The 17,423-nt window shown below is 43.9% G+C and overlaps 2 protein-coding genes across 3 annotated transcripts in view; both read right to left on the reverse strand.

Moving 5' to 3' along the window:
* Nucleotides 1-9,971, reverse strand: part of sema6bb (sema domain, transmembrane domain (TM), and cytoplasmic domain, (semaphorin) 6Bb) — a 70,151-nt gene extending 60,180 nt beyond the window's left edge. For both annotated transcript variants that reach the window (XM_085927436.1, XM_085927435.1), the window contains exon 1: nucleotides 9,359-9,971. The gene's annotated coding sequence lies outside the window, so the exon portion shown is untranslated. The remainder of the gene's footprint in view (nucleotides 1-9,358) is intronic.
* Nucleotides 9,972-14,479: 4,508 nt separating this feature from the next.
* On the reverse strand, nucleotides 14,480-17,394 carry LOC147047552 (uncharacterized). The gene is made up of 2 exons (XM_085928970.1): nucleotides 16,934-17,394; nucleotides 14,480-16,851 (listed from the first exon to the last, which is right to left on the reverse strand). The coding sequence occupies exons 1-2, from the start codon at nucleotides 17,124-17,126 to the stop codon at nucleotides 16,010-16,012; spliced, it is 1,035 nt and encodes a 344-aa protein (XP_085785096.1). The 5' UTR covers nucleotides 17,127-17,394; the 3' UTR covers nucleotides 14,480-16,009.
* Nucleotides 17,395-17,423: the final 29 nt, after the last annotated feature.

Genomic DNA, 17,423 nt, shown 5'->3' on the forward strand with positions numbered 1-17,423 from the left:
GGCCGTCTCGGGAAGATGAAAAAGAAGTCGCTGACAAAAGACGGCAGATAGGTTTCAGCGAGGTCGCCTTTGTGTTTATGTATACAAAGACGGGCTATTTCTATGACTTGTGTGTTGTGGGTAGACTAAAATTCACAATAAAGCTAAATCACTAAGCTTGAAGTTGAAATTAATATCAGCTCCTGGGAGGAAACATCGATCGTTAGCGGTTGGTGGTCTGTCCTTGACGCGAGGTGCTGATGAAGACGGCGCCTTAATGATCTACAGACTGCCTTCCTTGCACATCAATATATACTGTAGCCGTAGCGCCGACTTGAGACTTTTACAAGATATGAGTGATTTTTTTACAAGTTAGCTTCAGCCTCTCCCGAGATGAAGTGAAAAATTGACGCAGCGTTACAGATCGTTATTGCGGCGTTCGTTATCGACATACCTGCTAGCCTTAGCCTAGCTAAGCTAATGCCTCTCTCAGATGTAGTATGAAAACTCCCTTTTGTTTTTTGCTAGCATGGCGTAAGCTGGTCAAATATTTCCATTCTAAATACTTTTTTTTTTTTTTTCCAAAGTCAATCTCTTTAATCCCAGGGTCATAGAACGTAAAGTAAGGGCAAACTGTATATTTGCTCTTTTTGTTGGTCTTGGTTTTATTTTGTCACCTTTCGCTTATTTGTTATTTTGCCCGCGCTGGCTGGCCTCGAGAGAGCGAGAAACTAATTTCAAGAGTGGAAAAGGGAGATTATCAGATGCGAGCGCTCCACCTCCAGACAAAGATATCGATGTAGACTTGACTCGGGGAACAAATAGCGCCGCGATGCCTCGTTTTCAGCCTGCGTGGCAACTCTCAAGGAGGACTCGAGTCAACCGACGCGCTGGTAATTATTCCTTATCTGCGGCGGGGGAACAAACTGGAAAAGACAATAGGAAATGCTGAGCGGACGCTCCATAAAACACAAGCGACATAAGAATGTGCACGGCATAATCAGCCTCTTTGCCTTTTTAGGGATTTGGCAGACGACAGAGTGACAAATGTAAATAAGGGGTGAGAAAAAGCGATAAAGAAGAGTCCAGTCAAGGTCTGCTGCCAAGACTGTGACGGCAGCAACGTGCAATGTTATTCTAATAAAGGGACAAAGAAAAAAAAAAAAAAAAGGCTCAACAGATAAAAATCACATTTCTATCGGTGTCGTAAAATGTCCGGCAAAATGTCTCGGGTGGAAGCTAGCGATTTTGGCTAACTGGATTATGTAATGATTTATCCAGGTCTCATTTTTGAACCACGGGTGTGTAGACTTTTGCTTCCCCCTATGAATAGAAAGGTGAGAGTGGGCTGTGAGCGTACCCTCCATTACAGTATGTCCTATTAGCGGCAAAACCCCGCCGAGAGCTTCAAAGCCACTTTGTTGTGGCCGTTAATGGTGCTGATGATTCTCAACCCCTGGTGGTGCAGCACAGCCAAAAGGAATGAGAGGGCGAAAAAGGAAAAAGAATAAAAGAAGAGGAGGAGGAGGAGGAAGCTGTGGCAATGCCAAGCCAACATCTGTTAAGTGAATATGCTATCCTCCTCCGCCATCTTTAATATTTGGGTAAGTAGGCACTCGGTTCTCTGGCCTTCGGCGGAGCAATTAAGGGAGCACTCGCTCGTGACTCATCAATAACGTCAAAATGGAGAAAATCCATGACTGGTTAGAAACGGCAAAGCCAGGAGGACGATGGGATTTATTTTTTTTTTTTTGGTGGTGGTTCTTTTGGCAAGCGCTTTTGTTTACTTGCTTTCACGGCAATAACAGGCTTTGGTTCCAATTCTCCTGGCCAGATGAATGAGGGAAAAAAAGTGAGTGGTGTCCGTTTCCTCATCTTTAGCCTGGATGTTTTCGACAACATGACACGTCTCCCGCCAAAGCAGCTGTGTTGTGACGGAACGCTGCCGTCGGTCGGATTTTTTTCAAATGGGACAACAGACGCGGGGAGGTTAGTTAGAGGAGACGTGCGGGTAATTGGGAGGGAAAAGGTTCCGGCGGTCGGGGAAAGGCAGCGCTGACAGGGAAAGATGCTCCAAATGAGTTGTCTAGTCGCTACGCCTATCGAGATCAAAACTCGCTTGAAATCGGTATTCTAGACGACCCTCTTTTTTTTTTTCTTTCTCAAAACACTCTAATCAAAGTAGAAATACAAAGTTTCATATTAATTTGCTTTTATTTAGGGAAATAAACTTAACCAAGACCAAATAATTGATGTAAAGTAAATTCGATATTCTTTACTAATTACAGATTAATTTACTGGTAGTGTTAAGAGAAATGACTTTTCATTTTTCAAAATTGTTCAGCCTTAATGTAAATGCCATTAATCCATTCAAGACTATAAAAAAACACACTGTAAAGAATTAATCAGTGAATTAAGATGGCTCCTTCTGCTGTGGACAACTTGACCACCGGAGGGCAGCATAATGCAGACAGAGACGCAAACAAAGAAGGGTTTCACAACTACAGTAAGATGGAGAACTAATGCCGGTTCTTTGCAGAGGATAAATAACATGCCCGAGAAGATTGCTAAGCAAACCCAAGGCTACACAACTCTTTGTTTTGTTTGTTCGAGTAAACCGTGAGTGGCTACGAGTTGATCGTTGGTCATGATGGCAAAGTATTTTTTTTTGCACTTGGCTTGAAGAGTTTGACAACCTCTGGATGAGTGGGAGTCTTCCACTTTGGATCATTATCACATCAAACTTCCAACAGCCTGAAGTGGAAAGCTTCTCAAATGGTTATTTGGACTGCCGTAAAGCTCCCACTCGCACCTTGACACAAACCCGACTAATTATTTCCAGTTTTACGAGGGGGGGAAGCCGAAGCGCCTTCACTCTCGCTCGCTGGCGTTCAGAATTCACTCGACGTCCCCGCTATGAGATTTACGGCGTCGCGAGTCACTCGGTGACAAGAGCCTTGACAGATGCCTGACACGGTGCCAAACTGTGTGGATGTGCTACATGAGCCGAGCGCAAACACTCCTCCATCACGCCGACTCGTCAACGGCGGAGTGTGGGAGGCGTGCCAGCCAGCCAGCCCGTGCGTGCGTGCTACCCAGAAACAAAAAAGAAGAAAGCGGTGGAGAAGGTCCATCTGAGCGCGGGAGGATGGAGGAAGACTAATTTTCATACACACTTTTTTAAAAAGGTAATGTTTATGTGCCACTGATACATAAAACCAAACAGAATTAAGCATTGTTAAGTTAATGAAAGTCTGCTAGTTTAATCCTTGCATATGAAAGGGCTAACAGAATTGAGCATGGATAAGCAAAACATCCTGACAAAGCCTAAAATAACAAAATTAAATGTCAAATTATTCAACCAAACCATATAATTACTTTTAACAAATGCTAGCTGGCTTAATGCTATTGCTAATATCTAATGTGAAAGGCCATGATGGACATTAGCATTGATTTTATGGTAATAAGAATCCTTCAAAGCAAAACACACTTCAACCAAAGCAAAATAAAAACTTGGAGCTTTAACATCAACATCTACTGAACAAAAACATTTGCTATGAAACAAACATCTCCCATCCCGAGCACAAACTGTGTCAGCGCCATGATTTCCTATCACCTCGTGGGAAAAACACTTTTCTGAAAGAAAATGTCACTGCCAAGCGCGCAGCCATTCTGATTGGCCCGTCAGTCAATCCGAGAGGTGAAGCGCATTTCCATGCAAATACAAATTAGGCCCCTCTTTGCTCGCCACGGCGCCGTGAAAGCCACAGAAAAGCCATCGTCGCCGGCGACGTGTCAATCAGCGCCTCATTTTGAATGAATGTAAAGAATTCCGATTTGAACGTAAGGTATAGCGTGCATACATTCCCAATTCTTTCTTCAAGCTTCCGCTCCCACCACCTAGTTGGTTAGCTTCATGCTAACACACGAGGCAAAACTAGCATTGATGTTGCGGTAGCATAAAAGGCCAACCCTGCCGCAGTCCAACCCCGAATCGTCCTTCACACCTGACTTGATCTTGAGGTGATCTCCTCCCATCACACGGGAGGGATGCAACCTTTTCCTTCTTCATCTCGCCGCTAATCAACGGAACCCGCCTTGTTCTTCTGACCCCCGGACGTCCGACTCTAAGCCGGGCGCGCTCGCTTTCATCTCACCTCTTTGCTCACTCACCGGTTTTTATGGCTGAAATCCCCTTCGGTGCAGGAGGTGCAAGTACACACACACACCATCAGCCATATTGCTGGAGAGGCCTCGCATTAATTGGCTCTTCTGACGTCGTTCATTTAGACGAGTACGGCGAAGGACGCACTTTTGCGACGGAGGCTGCACGAGCATCCTCTGAAGAATCTGCCTCCGCGTTCCCCAAATGACGCGAATGCTCTGCTCGCTTGGCGTGACGGCACCTTCTGGCCGCACCAGACGGGCCAACTGGCTTCGCCTTGGCATCCCCGCGTGAAGCCGGTCGGCAGGTTAAAAAGTCTTCCCTCGGTCTCATTATTCATGGAGGCTGCAGATACCAGCCAGAGGGTGGAAATAAAAAAAAAAGAATAATAATCTGGCTCGCCCATCATTGGTCAACGTCAAACCTGATGAGGCTGTCGACTAAAGCAAAGTACAAAGAAGCAATTGTGTCAACGAGAAAATTCTCATTTCATTCTAACAGCTTCTCTGTGACCATAAACGCCCTCAGCTTGAGCGCCGCCGCCGCCGCCTCCCCCCCCGAGAAATGAATCAGCTATAAAAGAGCGCTATAACGCTGGCTTAGCCCACGCCAGGTGTGGCGTTGGGGTCTTTTTAGCATCCCGCTGTGCTCACGAGGGGAGGGGGGTTAAAATTCCACTACGAGCGTGACCAACCTCCTCTCAGCGTTGAGTCAGAGCATCGTTAATCGAACGCTATTTGTCAGAAGCCATCATAGCAACCTAGCGTGGGAAATAAAGCGGAGAAAATGCGCAAAATGAGATGCTAAGTGATGCTATTTATAGCATGTCAGAGGGGAAACATGAGAATAGTTGTGGCATGGCTGTTTAAAATGCCGCCCCAGGCCTTTCTGGTAGCTCGTAACGTCTCGGGCCCGGATCACGTTGGCTTCGCCGATGTGAACGCGCTCGCAAATTCAAGGACAAATCCTTGACGGATGGACAGCGAAGACTTGTTTATGCCCCAATCGACACACTGGAGTGGCAAACGGTTGAAGTGGTCCCATCGGGGTTTTATTGCAATTAAAGGGGAGGGGTGGGGGGGTGTCTTGGTGACCCCTGAGCTAACACCTTGGAGTAGATCAGAGAAAAATCCTTGACTGAGTGCCCCTTTGAAGCCATGTGGGATTTGAGAATGAGATGTCACAGGCAAGTGTTTATCCTGCTGCTATGGCAACTCCATCAGTATAGCCTTGCGGCAAATTACAACAAACAATACCATGTGGGAGAGCATAAGAGAGAAGAGGTCAAAACATTAGGTATGCTGGAACCATCTAATGAGGCCCAATAAAAGGCTTGCATCATATAATTAGACACGGGCCACGCCGCTCATTGGAAAAATGGGTGGCCTTGACTTTCGCCCATTCTGTCGCCAATCAATGTTACCCACTGGAATGAAACGAAATGTGAAATCTAAAGCGTGCTCTTGACTTTCGGCTTATAATGTTAGGTAGACCCCCCAAAAAACTCCCATGAATAGTAAACTATTTTTAAAAAAAACACATTTGTTTTTGGGGGAGGAGCTACGTTTAGCCTGGGTTGTTAGCGGAAGTTTTATATTGTATAAAATTAAGCTTTTTTTTTTTTTTTTAGGATTAAATTTTACATCTACAGTTTAAACGATTCATACAACCAATATTAGGTCTCGTCCCCATCGACGGTCCCGCATGAATCTCAAAGCTTTTTCTAATACTTTGCTCCTTTATGAAGTAAAATAGAGCCGGTGACCTTTCAACAAGCACGATAATAAACAGCTTGTTATTTTAGAGCGCCTCTGACAGTGTCAATCAAATGTGATTATTATCTTTGCAAGGCATTCCTAAATAGCCGTCACCCCCTCGCCTCTGCGGCTGGCCTAGCCCTCAATCATCGGGTGCCTTCCTTTTCACCTCCCCTCACTCCCAGCGCCACATGCTAAGTGGGAACATTGTTACGGTCAATTTGTCCCATTCAGAGTCCCAGTGGGCAGGGACCACACTGCCTGAGAGGCCTTGACATCCTGGCCCGGCCCGGGGGGGGCAGAGGGGGGCCTGTGAACAGTGAGGACTAAAAGGTGGGAAACAGGAAAAGAGAATTCCGCATTCTTTGGCCCTGGTACAACACAGATTTCTTGAAGCTATTGTTCTATTTATTTATTGACTATGACTCATTTTCCAAGAAGGAGCAAAAGTGAAACCTATTTTATGGACTCACCCAAAGTGTTATGGCCACTTTCAAATGTACTCATTTGACTTATTTCAAGTGAGCGGAGCACGAAATGCTGACAGTAGGATCTGGGGATTATCCACAGTCAAAGCGGATACTCATTCTAGACGGACAGCTTCGGAATTCCAAAAGTCATTTTTCTTTTACGAGGCGGGAAAATGCAAAGACAATCAAAACTCCCCCGGCGTGACTGGGAGAAATGTCTATTTTGGAAAGGGGGGGCGAAAAAGCTAATATGTTTGGAGAAAGTCAAGCTGCAAAGTGGACTAATATGAGGTAGCGGCAACAAAAGTTCAATCAATAAAGGCACTCAAGGGAGCTTGTTTAAGTCTGCTAACGTTTACAAGAACATGCGAGAACGGTTGTCCAACGACACCGGAGTCCGCCAAGGTCGACAGGTGCTTTCGACTCCGAGGGAAACTAAACACCCGTTTTGATGTCTAACGTTCAAACATTTGCTCCACTGGCGTCCACGAGACACGGCGCTCATTGTAACATTGGTGCCCAGTCCCACTTGTGAGACACATGTGTCTCCGTCAGAGGACAAAAGTGCAAAACAAAAGCAAGCTTGCCAACAACAAGCAAAGAAAACAATTGTAATTCAAAATCAAATGTCGCCATTAATAAGCGCAGTGCCATATGGACAAAATATGACGTTTTCCCTTAAAATGACAATTTCCACTCAGCTTTCTCTTAACCAATCAATTTACACTTAATCCAACGGTTACATTTGTCAACTCAGCTCAGTGCTGCCGGGAATGTTGTGGCCAAATGCGGTACTACACGGAAGGTGTGCAACTTTGATTTGTCTGTATATTTGCAAAATGATCCAAAATGATGCAAATTTCAGCTATGAGGCAGGTTTACTGTCCACACAGCTACAATTGACAAAGATAGGCAGGGAAAGTGTCACGGGGGTCGCTCCCCAAATTAGCTAACTTGACAATAAAGCAATGGGAGCCGCTCGGCCTGGATTAGCCAAGCTCCAGTGAACGCTTTTGTTAAGCGTTGAGAGGAGGAGCACAGGGGATAAGCAAAATCCCGCCAAAAACTGTAATAAGCACCGGGACCTCGGATGAGTGCGAGCCCACGTCGAGCAACCTGGTCACAGTCCCCTCGTTATCTCATTTAGAAGAAAATTAATGGGGAAAAAAAAATTACTTTCCATACTTGCATACACAGCGTAATACTAAATTCTATTTTGATTTGTTTCCATGCTAGTCTGTTCAAATTATTGATGTGAAACGGGGGAAAGGGAAAAAAAACAATGAGGGACTTTTGCTTTCAAGGGTTAAAAGAGCACTTGGGTCTTTGCTCTCGGCAGCCGTCCAAGATAGCACTTATACTGCCTCAGTTGCTTTTAAACAAATTAAAAACTCTGAACCCGTGAAAAGATCAAAGATCTGATCAAGCAGGTATTTGCCTCTGTTGTCTATTCATTCATTCTCTCTGATAGCGTGTCTCCAGCACTTAAGTGGTGGGACGGGAGACTCATTTTTTGTAGCTCTAAAAATAAATAAATAAAAAAATTTAAAGTCCAATTTCACTTAATTTTTCAGGAAAAATATATTTAGCTACCTAGCTAATTCTCTGAATCCGGATAGCTATCTGTCTGTCTAGCTGAGATTCAACTGAGTGACAACCCAAAGGAGAAAAAGAAAAGAAGTTAAAAAAAATAAAAAAAATAAAAAGACTTTGACTCTTGTCTAGCCAAGACTGATTGACGCATTGGGTGCAAGAGAATGGTGGTTTTCAGGTGGTGTCATTCCCTTGGCTCAGTCTCCTTCTTCGCTCTCTCTCTCACACTCAGGCTGCAAACCCCTTTGGGGACTCCACTTACTCCTCTTGTCTCTTCTTTTCCAGTCCACAAACTTCAGGGATGGACAAAAGGCAACGGATGAAAAGCCATTTGAATGTGAAACAGAGGAGCCACTATAAAAAGAAAGCAACGTGCAGCTCGCCAATTGGGGAAAGTTGGGGAAGAGAGGAGCTCGTTTACGGTAGCTATCACGGGGGGAAAAAAACCCCAAAACGTACAGTCGTGTAAATGTAGCAGAAATGACAGTCATAGATGACATTTCTAAAAATAAAATTCTCTGACTGGTGCAAGATGTACAGGCATAAAATTTGGAATTTGTCAGATAATTATTGATATTATATATGAATAAAATATTGTAGGGAATGTTTGCGAAACCAGGGGTGATTTCTTTTGTCAATAACGTCCTCCAAATGATCAAATGTGGAGGGATTTTTTTATTATAATATTTATAAAGCATTTCAGGTGTTTTGTAGCACTTCCTGTGAGGTTTTATTTGTTTTTTAAATCAGCATCACATACCGGAGAGTCCCCAGGCTGTAGGGGCCCCGGCACGGAGTTTATATGGACATTGATGGTCAGACTTTTATTTTTTATTTTTTTTGTGGGATGCAACTGTGCAGTGTGCAAGTGTTCCTAATATTGTGAGTGTGTAGCAGCGCAAGGGGGGGGGGGGGGAGACGAAGGTGGCACAAAGCAGCCAAGGAGCCCAAGTGGGCATCGCAGCAGACACAACACCGCACTTGACAACATCAGCCAACTCGACCACGACATTTTGCAAGTTTCCCACCATTCATTTGAACAGTTTATAATGAGCATATTGCATAATACATCGGGAAGGGGGGGAAAGGGCAAGCACTGCAGGTTAAATCCCCAGCGTGTCAATTAAAAAAGGTGGCTGACTGAGGCGATTTTAATGTTAATCTACGCTGCCGTGGCCATTGCATGAATAAATCACTCTCCCTTTATGCCTTTTCCAATGGTCCGGCGAGAAAATCTGGACTCGTTTAGTACGTGGCTGCGAGCTACGCAGTAAGAAATTGAAGGAAAGATAAGCAGAAGGGATGCAGGACAGTAATGATATTGCACATTAGGAGCCTTAAATCAACACAGCCCAATGCGGAGCGCAGCACGCCGAACACTTGCTCTCACTTACCTTAATTAGTCTGGAGTAGAAGAAAATGTTCAGAGTTGCTGTGAGGATGTGGTCCGCTTGTTGGGGGAAAAAAAAAAATCCGCTTGATTGTCAAGGGAGTTCGGTGCAAACTACTCCTCCCTGTCGCACCTGTCTATGCCGAGTCCGGAGCCCGTTACGCCGGCCTGACATGCAGGGGCGGAGGGAAGATGGGTTGAAAGGGGGGGGGGGGGAGTGTTGTTCCAGACTTCACCACCACCTGTCCCCTGATCCAAAACACAACCCACAAAAGAGTCTATGTAACGCGGCGACACATGGCCACACACGCGAAGGGGCGCAGAGGGGGGTCACCCCGACTCAAGTGTCCGAAGGTGAGCGCCGCTGCACACTGACGCAGACGCGCCGGTATTAAATTTTGTATCTCCGCTTTTTCGCTTCTCCAATCCGCTTCGCGATGCTCTCCGAGACTCGTCCGCTGTTGAGTTGGACTCTCTCTGGGTAGAGTGAACACGGGCGCCCCTCGTTGTCTTTCTTCCCTCCCCTCCCGGAGACGGGCCGGGCCAGCTGGGCTTGTTCGAAGGAGGTGGGAGGAACTCGGCGAGGGTCTTGAGGCTGACAGCGTTTCGAATTCTCTCTCTCTTCTCTCTCTCTCTCTCTCTCTCTCTCTCTCTCTCTCTCTCTCTCTCTCTTTCTCTCTCTCTCTCTCTCTCTCTCTCTCTCTCTCTCTCTCCCTCTCTTTCTTTCTCCCCATAACCGCTGGAGACGAATCAAAGAGAACCGGTGGTGCCAAAACCTGAAGCAGAATTGGGCACGCACTGGAATGGAATAAGTTAATTACTAATTAAGCACAGGTGATTAAAGTACCGTATTGGCCCGAATATAAGACGGTATTATTTTTATTTTTTTGCATTGAAATAGTACTCAAGTAAAAGTGCAGATATTTGACTAATAAGCTAGCAAAATGTGACAGTTAGCAATCCGTTCCAGCATGTCAATCAAATCGTGGAGGACATATTCAGGATTGCTCGACCTTGTCCCCTTCATTTTATCCCCCAGGTCTTGATGACATGTAAACAAAAGCAACACAAAAGTGGAAATTCAACACTAGTAACAAGAGCAACACTCAGGGTTGAATATTTCAGGAATGAAAAAAGAAAATATTTAGTCAAATGTGGAAAAACATAAACAGACCGTTATGATGATTCATAATGCAGGCTCTGAATTTATGATTAACACAGAGGGAAGACGGCGTGTCCTACTTTTCCTCATCAACTGCTGCACGGTTACACAATGCGCGCAAACAAACAAAAAACAGCGAGACATTTGTGAACAAATGAGCAATGGAATGTGGGCTGCTATGCCACTTTTTTTTTTTTTTTTTCATGATTTAAATACAAAAAGCGTCATACACTGTTTTATACCAAAACAATTTCCTTTCAAATTTGCAGATTTCCAAATTGCACACCAGGCCGAAGCAAAAGGCGGCCCACGTGCCGTCGGTTTAGCACCCCAAACAGAATAAAATCCTTGGCAAAGCGCCAAAGACACTTAAAAGCTTCGCCTCATGAATAATTTGCCGCTAAAATAATGACACCCGCGGGCTTGACGACTCATGTGATTAACACGTTCAAATGTGATTTCATCCTAGCGGTTAATCCGCTGCGGTAAACCAAAAGGAGGCCTTTTTTCGTAACAGTCTCATCCCAAACGGCGGAGACGAAAATACGTCAAAACCCCCGTCGCTAACGTCTTTTAGCTAGTCGCGACTAATTCAGTCTCAGTTTGGAAAGAGTTATTTCGGGCTTTTTTTTTTTCTTGTCATTTAGCACGTTTGTTTTGAGCCGTGTCATCTTCTTCCATCCACTTCAAACAATAACAGCAGAGGAGACGATGTTAACATGAAAACTTCCGTATTTCTCTTTTTGGACAAAGCACACGCTTGTGATGGTTTTGCATGAGAAGCAACACCTGGCCGGGGGAGAAAAATAAAGTGCATGAGGAGTTTTCCATCTGTGTGTGTCCAGGGAGTGTTTATGTCCAGAGTGAAAACTTTACGGCTTTGTCCGGGCCGCAGCTTACGCTCCGTTGGCCGATTCTCAACAAGCCATTTCAGGCTCCTAAAACACACACGTTCGGATTTCCAATGTTATTGATTAGCAGTGTGATGCTAAAAGTTTTGCATACTTGATCATATTGAAGCAACAAAACAAACATAATACAAAATGATTGCTTGGGGATCATTAAAAGCTCTGACGTGGTTGTTACAGAACACTCACGTCCCAGAATGATAACTATTTTTGAAAAAAATACAACTTTACTCCCCCCCACCTATATACAGTATGACCGACCCATTACAATAATATCACTAAACTACTTCAACCAGCAGAGGTCGCTGTTGTAACTAAAAAAAAAGAAGTTTGACATTCATTCTCATTTCTTTTCCCCTCGCGATATTCTTAAATTCAATATTTGATGCTCTCAGCCATCCATTTTCTTGACTGCTCGTCCTTGTTAGGTTCGAGGGTGAGACAGGTTGGACGGTTAATATGCGCGTGAGCATCTGGGTGTGAGTCGTGGTCTAAAGCAGCTTTTAGATTGTACGTGCAAATTCATTTGTTTATAACTGCCCGTGATAATTGCCGGTAAGATGATAAGGGTATCTTTCCAAACATATCCCCCTTGACTCTCTGGACCCCAAAAGTTTTCAAAGCCTTGCTCTATGTAACATCACATCAATATTCTAGTGGCTCAACTTTGGTAAACTCCCGCGGGAGCGAGCCATCTTTCTTCCCCCGCCGTATGCTTCGTCACATTTACTGCAGCCTAGAAGTGACACGATGAGGCTGTTGAGGCTGATCCAAAGCACCAATAGACAGAAACCGGCCGTATAAATCCCCATAAAGCTGCTTTTATCCCAGGTAACATTATCAACGAGATCACGTTGTCGTTCCGTCTTTTCCACATGTTCCGATATCCTGCTAACTCATCCGTAGCTGACACCGCTCTAATATTTAGTTTCCCCTAAAGGTTTTGCTCAATTCCACCACCAGCCTTTATTATTCTCTTTGCCGCCCCCTTGCGCAGAACCAAACTTTGAACCATGATTCAACAAAAGAAACCGAGGCTGTTTTATCTTCTGTCAAAGTTTGTGTGATGGCAATAAATAAATAACTATCTCGTCCTTTTTACTTTCATCCCGCTTGCAGTGTCAGAGCGAGAAGACAATACGCCAAAAAGTGAAGTTAAGTCACAAAGAGTGAAAGACACCCGATGGGGAAGGCACTTTTTAGCGTGACAAAAACATGCCACGGGGGTACCCAAACTCAAAGTCTTTGACCCGAAATAGGTCACACAGATTCATTTTTCTACATACAAGTCAGACAGATTTATTTATCATTTAACATTCGCCATTTAACGGCAACCTTTAATTGAATTTTGAATTGACTCGTCACGTCATGATGATCGATCTTTTCTGTTTTAGAAAAACAATGCTCTATTCTCATAAAATTTGTGACTCAAGTCTGACTCAAGTCCCTTATTTATATTCTAGTCGAAATAATACACCCTCCAAAAAAATGCCACCAAAATATAATCAATTCTTTCCAAAAAGCGGCAGCACAAAAAGATTGAAACAGATGAATCACAAGAGAATGATTCACAATGTGTGAAAGAGAGCTCGTCGACGTGCTGTAAAGTTAGCGCCGGGAAATCTGGTCCAACAGTATTATCAGTGTGAGGTACTGCAGCCGCCTCCATCAATCTGTGATTATTTGGGATGAGCTGCCAAGTGGAGCAGGTAGAGGGAAGGAGATCAAGTACAACTTTGGCGCATAGGCATCCGCAGGCCCAACATTCACTGGCTCGCTAGTTAGCCGCCAACTGGCTAAGTGCCACATTTCTAAAATGATCTCCTTGCCCCTAGCAAAGAGACAAATGTTGCTATACACGTCATCATTTGGATCAAATAAAAGTCTAGTGGTTTTTTTTTTAATTTATGAGATTATTTGGTTTGTCATTACTTGGGATCAAAGTATAGTGAAGTCGATCGCTAAGATTAGCTGCTCGGTAGCTAGCTTCCACCTTCTGGCTGGCTGCTATAAAAAAATCAACGTACGGGCAGTGAAGTCAAATGCTAACATTAGCTGCTTGGCAGTGAGCCACCATTTGGTTGGCTGCTATAATAGTCTTGACTTGTTAAAGTAAAGAAAGTGTTGCTAACATTAGCTTGGTAGCTCGCTGCTGACTGGCTAGCTACTATAAAAGTACAGGTAGTCAAATGCTGACCTGCTAGCTTCTATATAAAATAATAACTTGACTTAGGGTCACGCTAGCTTACATTTTTTTGCTCAAGTTATGGTTTATGTTATTTACGACTGATTCAAACAACAAAGAGGCTGAAAATCCCATCGGACCACAAAATCTAGTGTTGTGATATTGCAAATGTGAAAACAAGAAAAACAAAAAACCCACAAAAGGGTCTATGATTTTACGTGAGTGGAAGTGGGAGCGGTTGTGGCAACGTGCTGTCAAAAATCATCCAATCTCACTGCAAGAACAGCATCAATATTTCAGGACCTCCGATGCCTCCACTGCCACCGTGGCGTCTGACCCCCTTCGCCGGGGTCAAATAAGCCCCCCCGCCCTCGTGACAGTTTGTCAGCGGCTGCTTTAAGAAAGAAAAGAAAAAAAGCAACTTGGAGACATTAAAACAGCGCATTTGTTTTTCATTTTTAACATCCCTGCATTTCTTCTCCATAAAACCCAGAGTACACCTATGAAAGATGTTGTGTTGTTAAAGTCTTGCATTAAGGGGGGGGCCAACCAGCCCCCCCCTTAATGCCCCTTCTCACAAATCACTTTAGCAATAACTTTTAAACCAGAGAGGCGCAGCACTCATAAAACGTCTGTAGCCAGTTACATTTTCCTCACAGGGCAATTTTACTCTGAGATTAAAGATCCTCACTGGCAGGAAGTTTAATCTTAAAGGTAATGACTTTCATTACTTTTATGAGCTTTCACTTGGAGCCTTCCAAATCTGCGTCCCGCATGACGAGGCTCAACTCAACCCAAATGTTCAGCGTTGAGGTTGTCAATACATTTGTCAATTATGCATTCCAAATATCCCCAGCACTTCCTTCATAATCCACAATGTAATGTCATTCTTATGAAATCAAATATCACACAATACAATTAAGAGCAAATTGCAATAGAGTGGCCGTCATATTGAAAAGGAGCAGGCAACAGTTACAGAATCACTATCAAGTTTCAAAGCAACAGATGATTTGTAGCCGTCTCGTATGTTACCGATACCACGGGAAATCTGTCGCGGGATGTTGGGAATACAAATCCCATCAATATGGCTGGCGCAGATGTAACCAAGCTCGGCTGTTCATTATTTTCTTTTTTTTTTATTATATGGGCGGCTCACAAACGATTCTTTTGGTCAAATATTTTACAATTTACACATCAATTATCAGATCAAAATGTGAATGTTATGTTCACAACAGTGATGCCACGTTGCCTCGTGTTTGATTTGTCTAGACTGGGGCATTCTCTCAATCAAGTATGTTTATTTCTCATTTTTAAAATTACATGCGTGTTTTGTTAAAAGCTGCACAATTGCTCATTTGTCTCACAAGGTGTCCCCGGGCAGAGAAAAGAAAGAGCGAGAGAGTCGATACGGAGCCACGTTTTTTTACCCCGAGGTTCCAGCAGGTTTCCTGTTATCGCCGAATGAGCAATTAGTCTGTTATAGCCACAACAATCAACAGGATCCAGTCAAGCAGAGTTAAGTGAGGACAGATGAGCGCCTTCGGGGGAAATATAGGCTGCCATGTCCTGTTTTTCAGATTGAACTGAAAAATGTCAAGGCAAAGAATGCTTGAAATGCTGACTCAAACTGTGTGTGATGTATTTTCGATGATTGACAGTTAAGTTGTCAAAGTTGACCTCAATGCATGACTTGTGCAGTTAATAAAGACTTTATGATGCTGATGGGTTGAAATATTCATAACTATTGTTTTGAAATTGGAAAATTGTCACATTTAATGTATTTTAACGCCAGTTAAGTTGTGCGCATCTACGTAAGGTCATTATGAGTCAGGTCCAAGTTTAGTGAGTAAATACTGCCCTCTTGCGGCCGTCTACCGCCATTGCATTGCTAACGTGGTTCTACGTCGCATTTATTTTACTATTTTACATTTTAGGCTGCTGCATTGATGAAAAAACGTGTATGAAATTATTACCCACCAAAAATTCCAAGCATAAACCAAAGTGAAATATATTAAATACAGTAACTAAGGATAAATATGTCATGTTTATTTTTGTTGTCAAAATGCAAATCACATTATGCTGTTTTTTTAACATTACCACTTAGCTTTTTATTCTGCATTTTGTGTCCAAATTCGTCCAATTAACGTCAAATTTACAAGTTTTCTGCCCAGTTTTATTGACTTTTTGTCTATTTTCTAATCTCGTGACGAATATGACATTTGTCCACAAGTCTCGACATCATCAGTCATTTACAGAACAAATGCTGATGAGTGCCATTGTGATTTTTTTTAAAGGAACATTTTGTAAAACTGAACTCATAAGGGCTACATTAGAGCACAAATGACATTTACAAAAGAATTTTCAATTCAAAAATACGAGTCAACAATTCCTCCCCCCCTCTCAATTACACAAACTGTGTGAGCTTGGGAGGCGTCCTTCGTCTTCATTGACAGCATTTTGGTTGTCCACGACACAAGTGTGTTTCTTAAATCCGTTCTTAAAATGAAATTGTTTCTGACACACGTTGCACTGGAACGGTTTCTCTCCAGTGTGTTTTCTCATGTGCACTGCGATGTACCATTTGGTCGTGAAGCCTTTCGCGCACACCGGGCACGAGAAGTGCTCCCTACTTGAATGCGACCTCATGTGTCTTTTCAAGGCGTAGTGCCAAGTGAATTTCTTCTCGCAAAAGGAGCAGACAAAAGGTTTCTCTCCAGTGTGTTTTGCCATGTGTCTGTTTAAACGGGCAAGCTTGGTAAATGTTTTCCCGCATTCTGAGCAGTCGAACTTTTGGTTGTCGGATATGTTGATGTCGTGACGTCTTCTGTGCGATCGGAGCAGCCCTCTCGTCGGGAAACCTTCCGTGCAAACGGAGCAGGTGAAGGTTTTCTGTACTTGGTGTGATTTCAGGTGTCTCTTCATATTTCCCTTGGACGAGAATAATTTAGGACAGAATGAGCAACGGAAAGATTCCTCTCGTCCGTAATCGCAATCATCTTCTATATCTGACAGTGGAGCGAAGGTGCCGTCCGGGTCCGGGCATCGTTCCTGAACGTTAAGTCCGTCGGGTGTTGTGAAAGTGAGGTCAGCCTCCTCCTCCTCCTGTGCCGCTTTTGCCACTTTTGGCCATTGAGGCTGTTCTCCATCCTGAGTGTTCCACACCTCCTCCTCCTCTTCCTTTTTAATGACGGGGTGCTCCACTGCTGGCTCCTCTTGACTCTGCACTAACACCTGCTGCGTGTCTGCAAGGACAGCAGAACATCATCAATGTGCTCAGATGGACAATATTTGATAAAAGTTATGAAATGACAAGAGTCCACCAACCTGCCTGCTGTATGCCACCAAGAGACTTTAAAACGGAGCCCAGCAATTGGCTTTGTCGCTCTTTCTCCGCGTTGGTTCGACTAAGTTCTTCCTCGTACTCCATGATGGTTCTTTCAAAAAGTTGATATATTTCCTCCACGGCGAGGTTGAGTCGCTGCTTCATTAATTCTCTCAATATGGTGACTTTACACATTTTGCCACGATCGTGCTGTCTTTGTGACGTGTTGCGAATTTGAGCGTCTTTCGTATGTCGCCTGCCGCTAGTAAGCTAAGCTAACGTGAACGCCGGTGAACTTGTTCGTTTTGATGAGTTTGACCTCAACGCCGGTACACTTTTGTTTTTTTTTGTCACACATCAGATGTGTGTGTGGTTGAAAAAAACAAAAACAAAAAGGGAAGGAGGCCCGAAACGATCGATTAGATTCGAACTAGGGGGCGCGCTCCCACGCTCGGTAAGTGACTTCCGCATTTTTCTTCTTCTGGTGTTCAA

Source organism: Syngnathus leptorhynchus, chromosome 13, assembly GCF_054491065.1.
Source record: "Syngnathus leptorhynchus isolate UIUO chromosome 13, UIUO_Slep, whole genome shotgun sequence".
In the NCBI taxonomy this organism is placed as follows: domain Eukaryota; kingdom Metazoa; phylum Chordata; class Actinopteri; order Syngnathiformes; family Syngnathidae; genus Syngnathus; species Syngnathus leptorhynchus.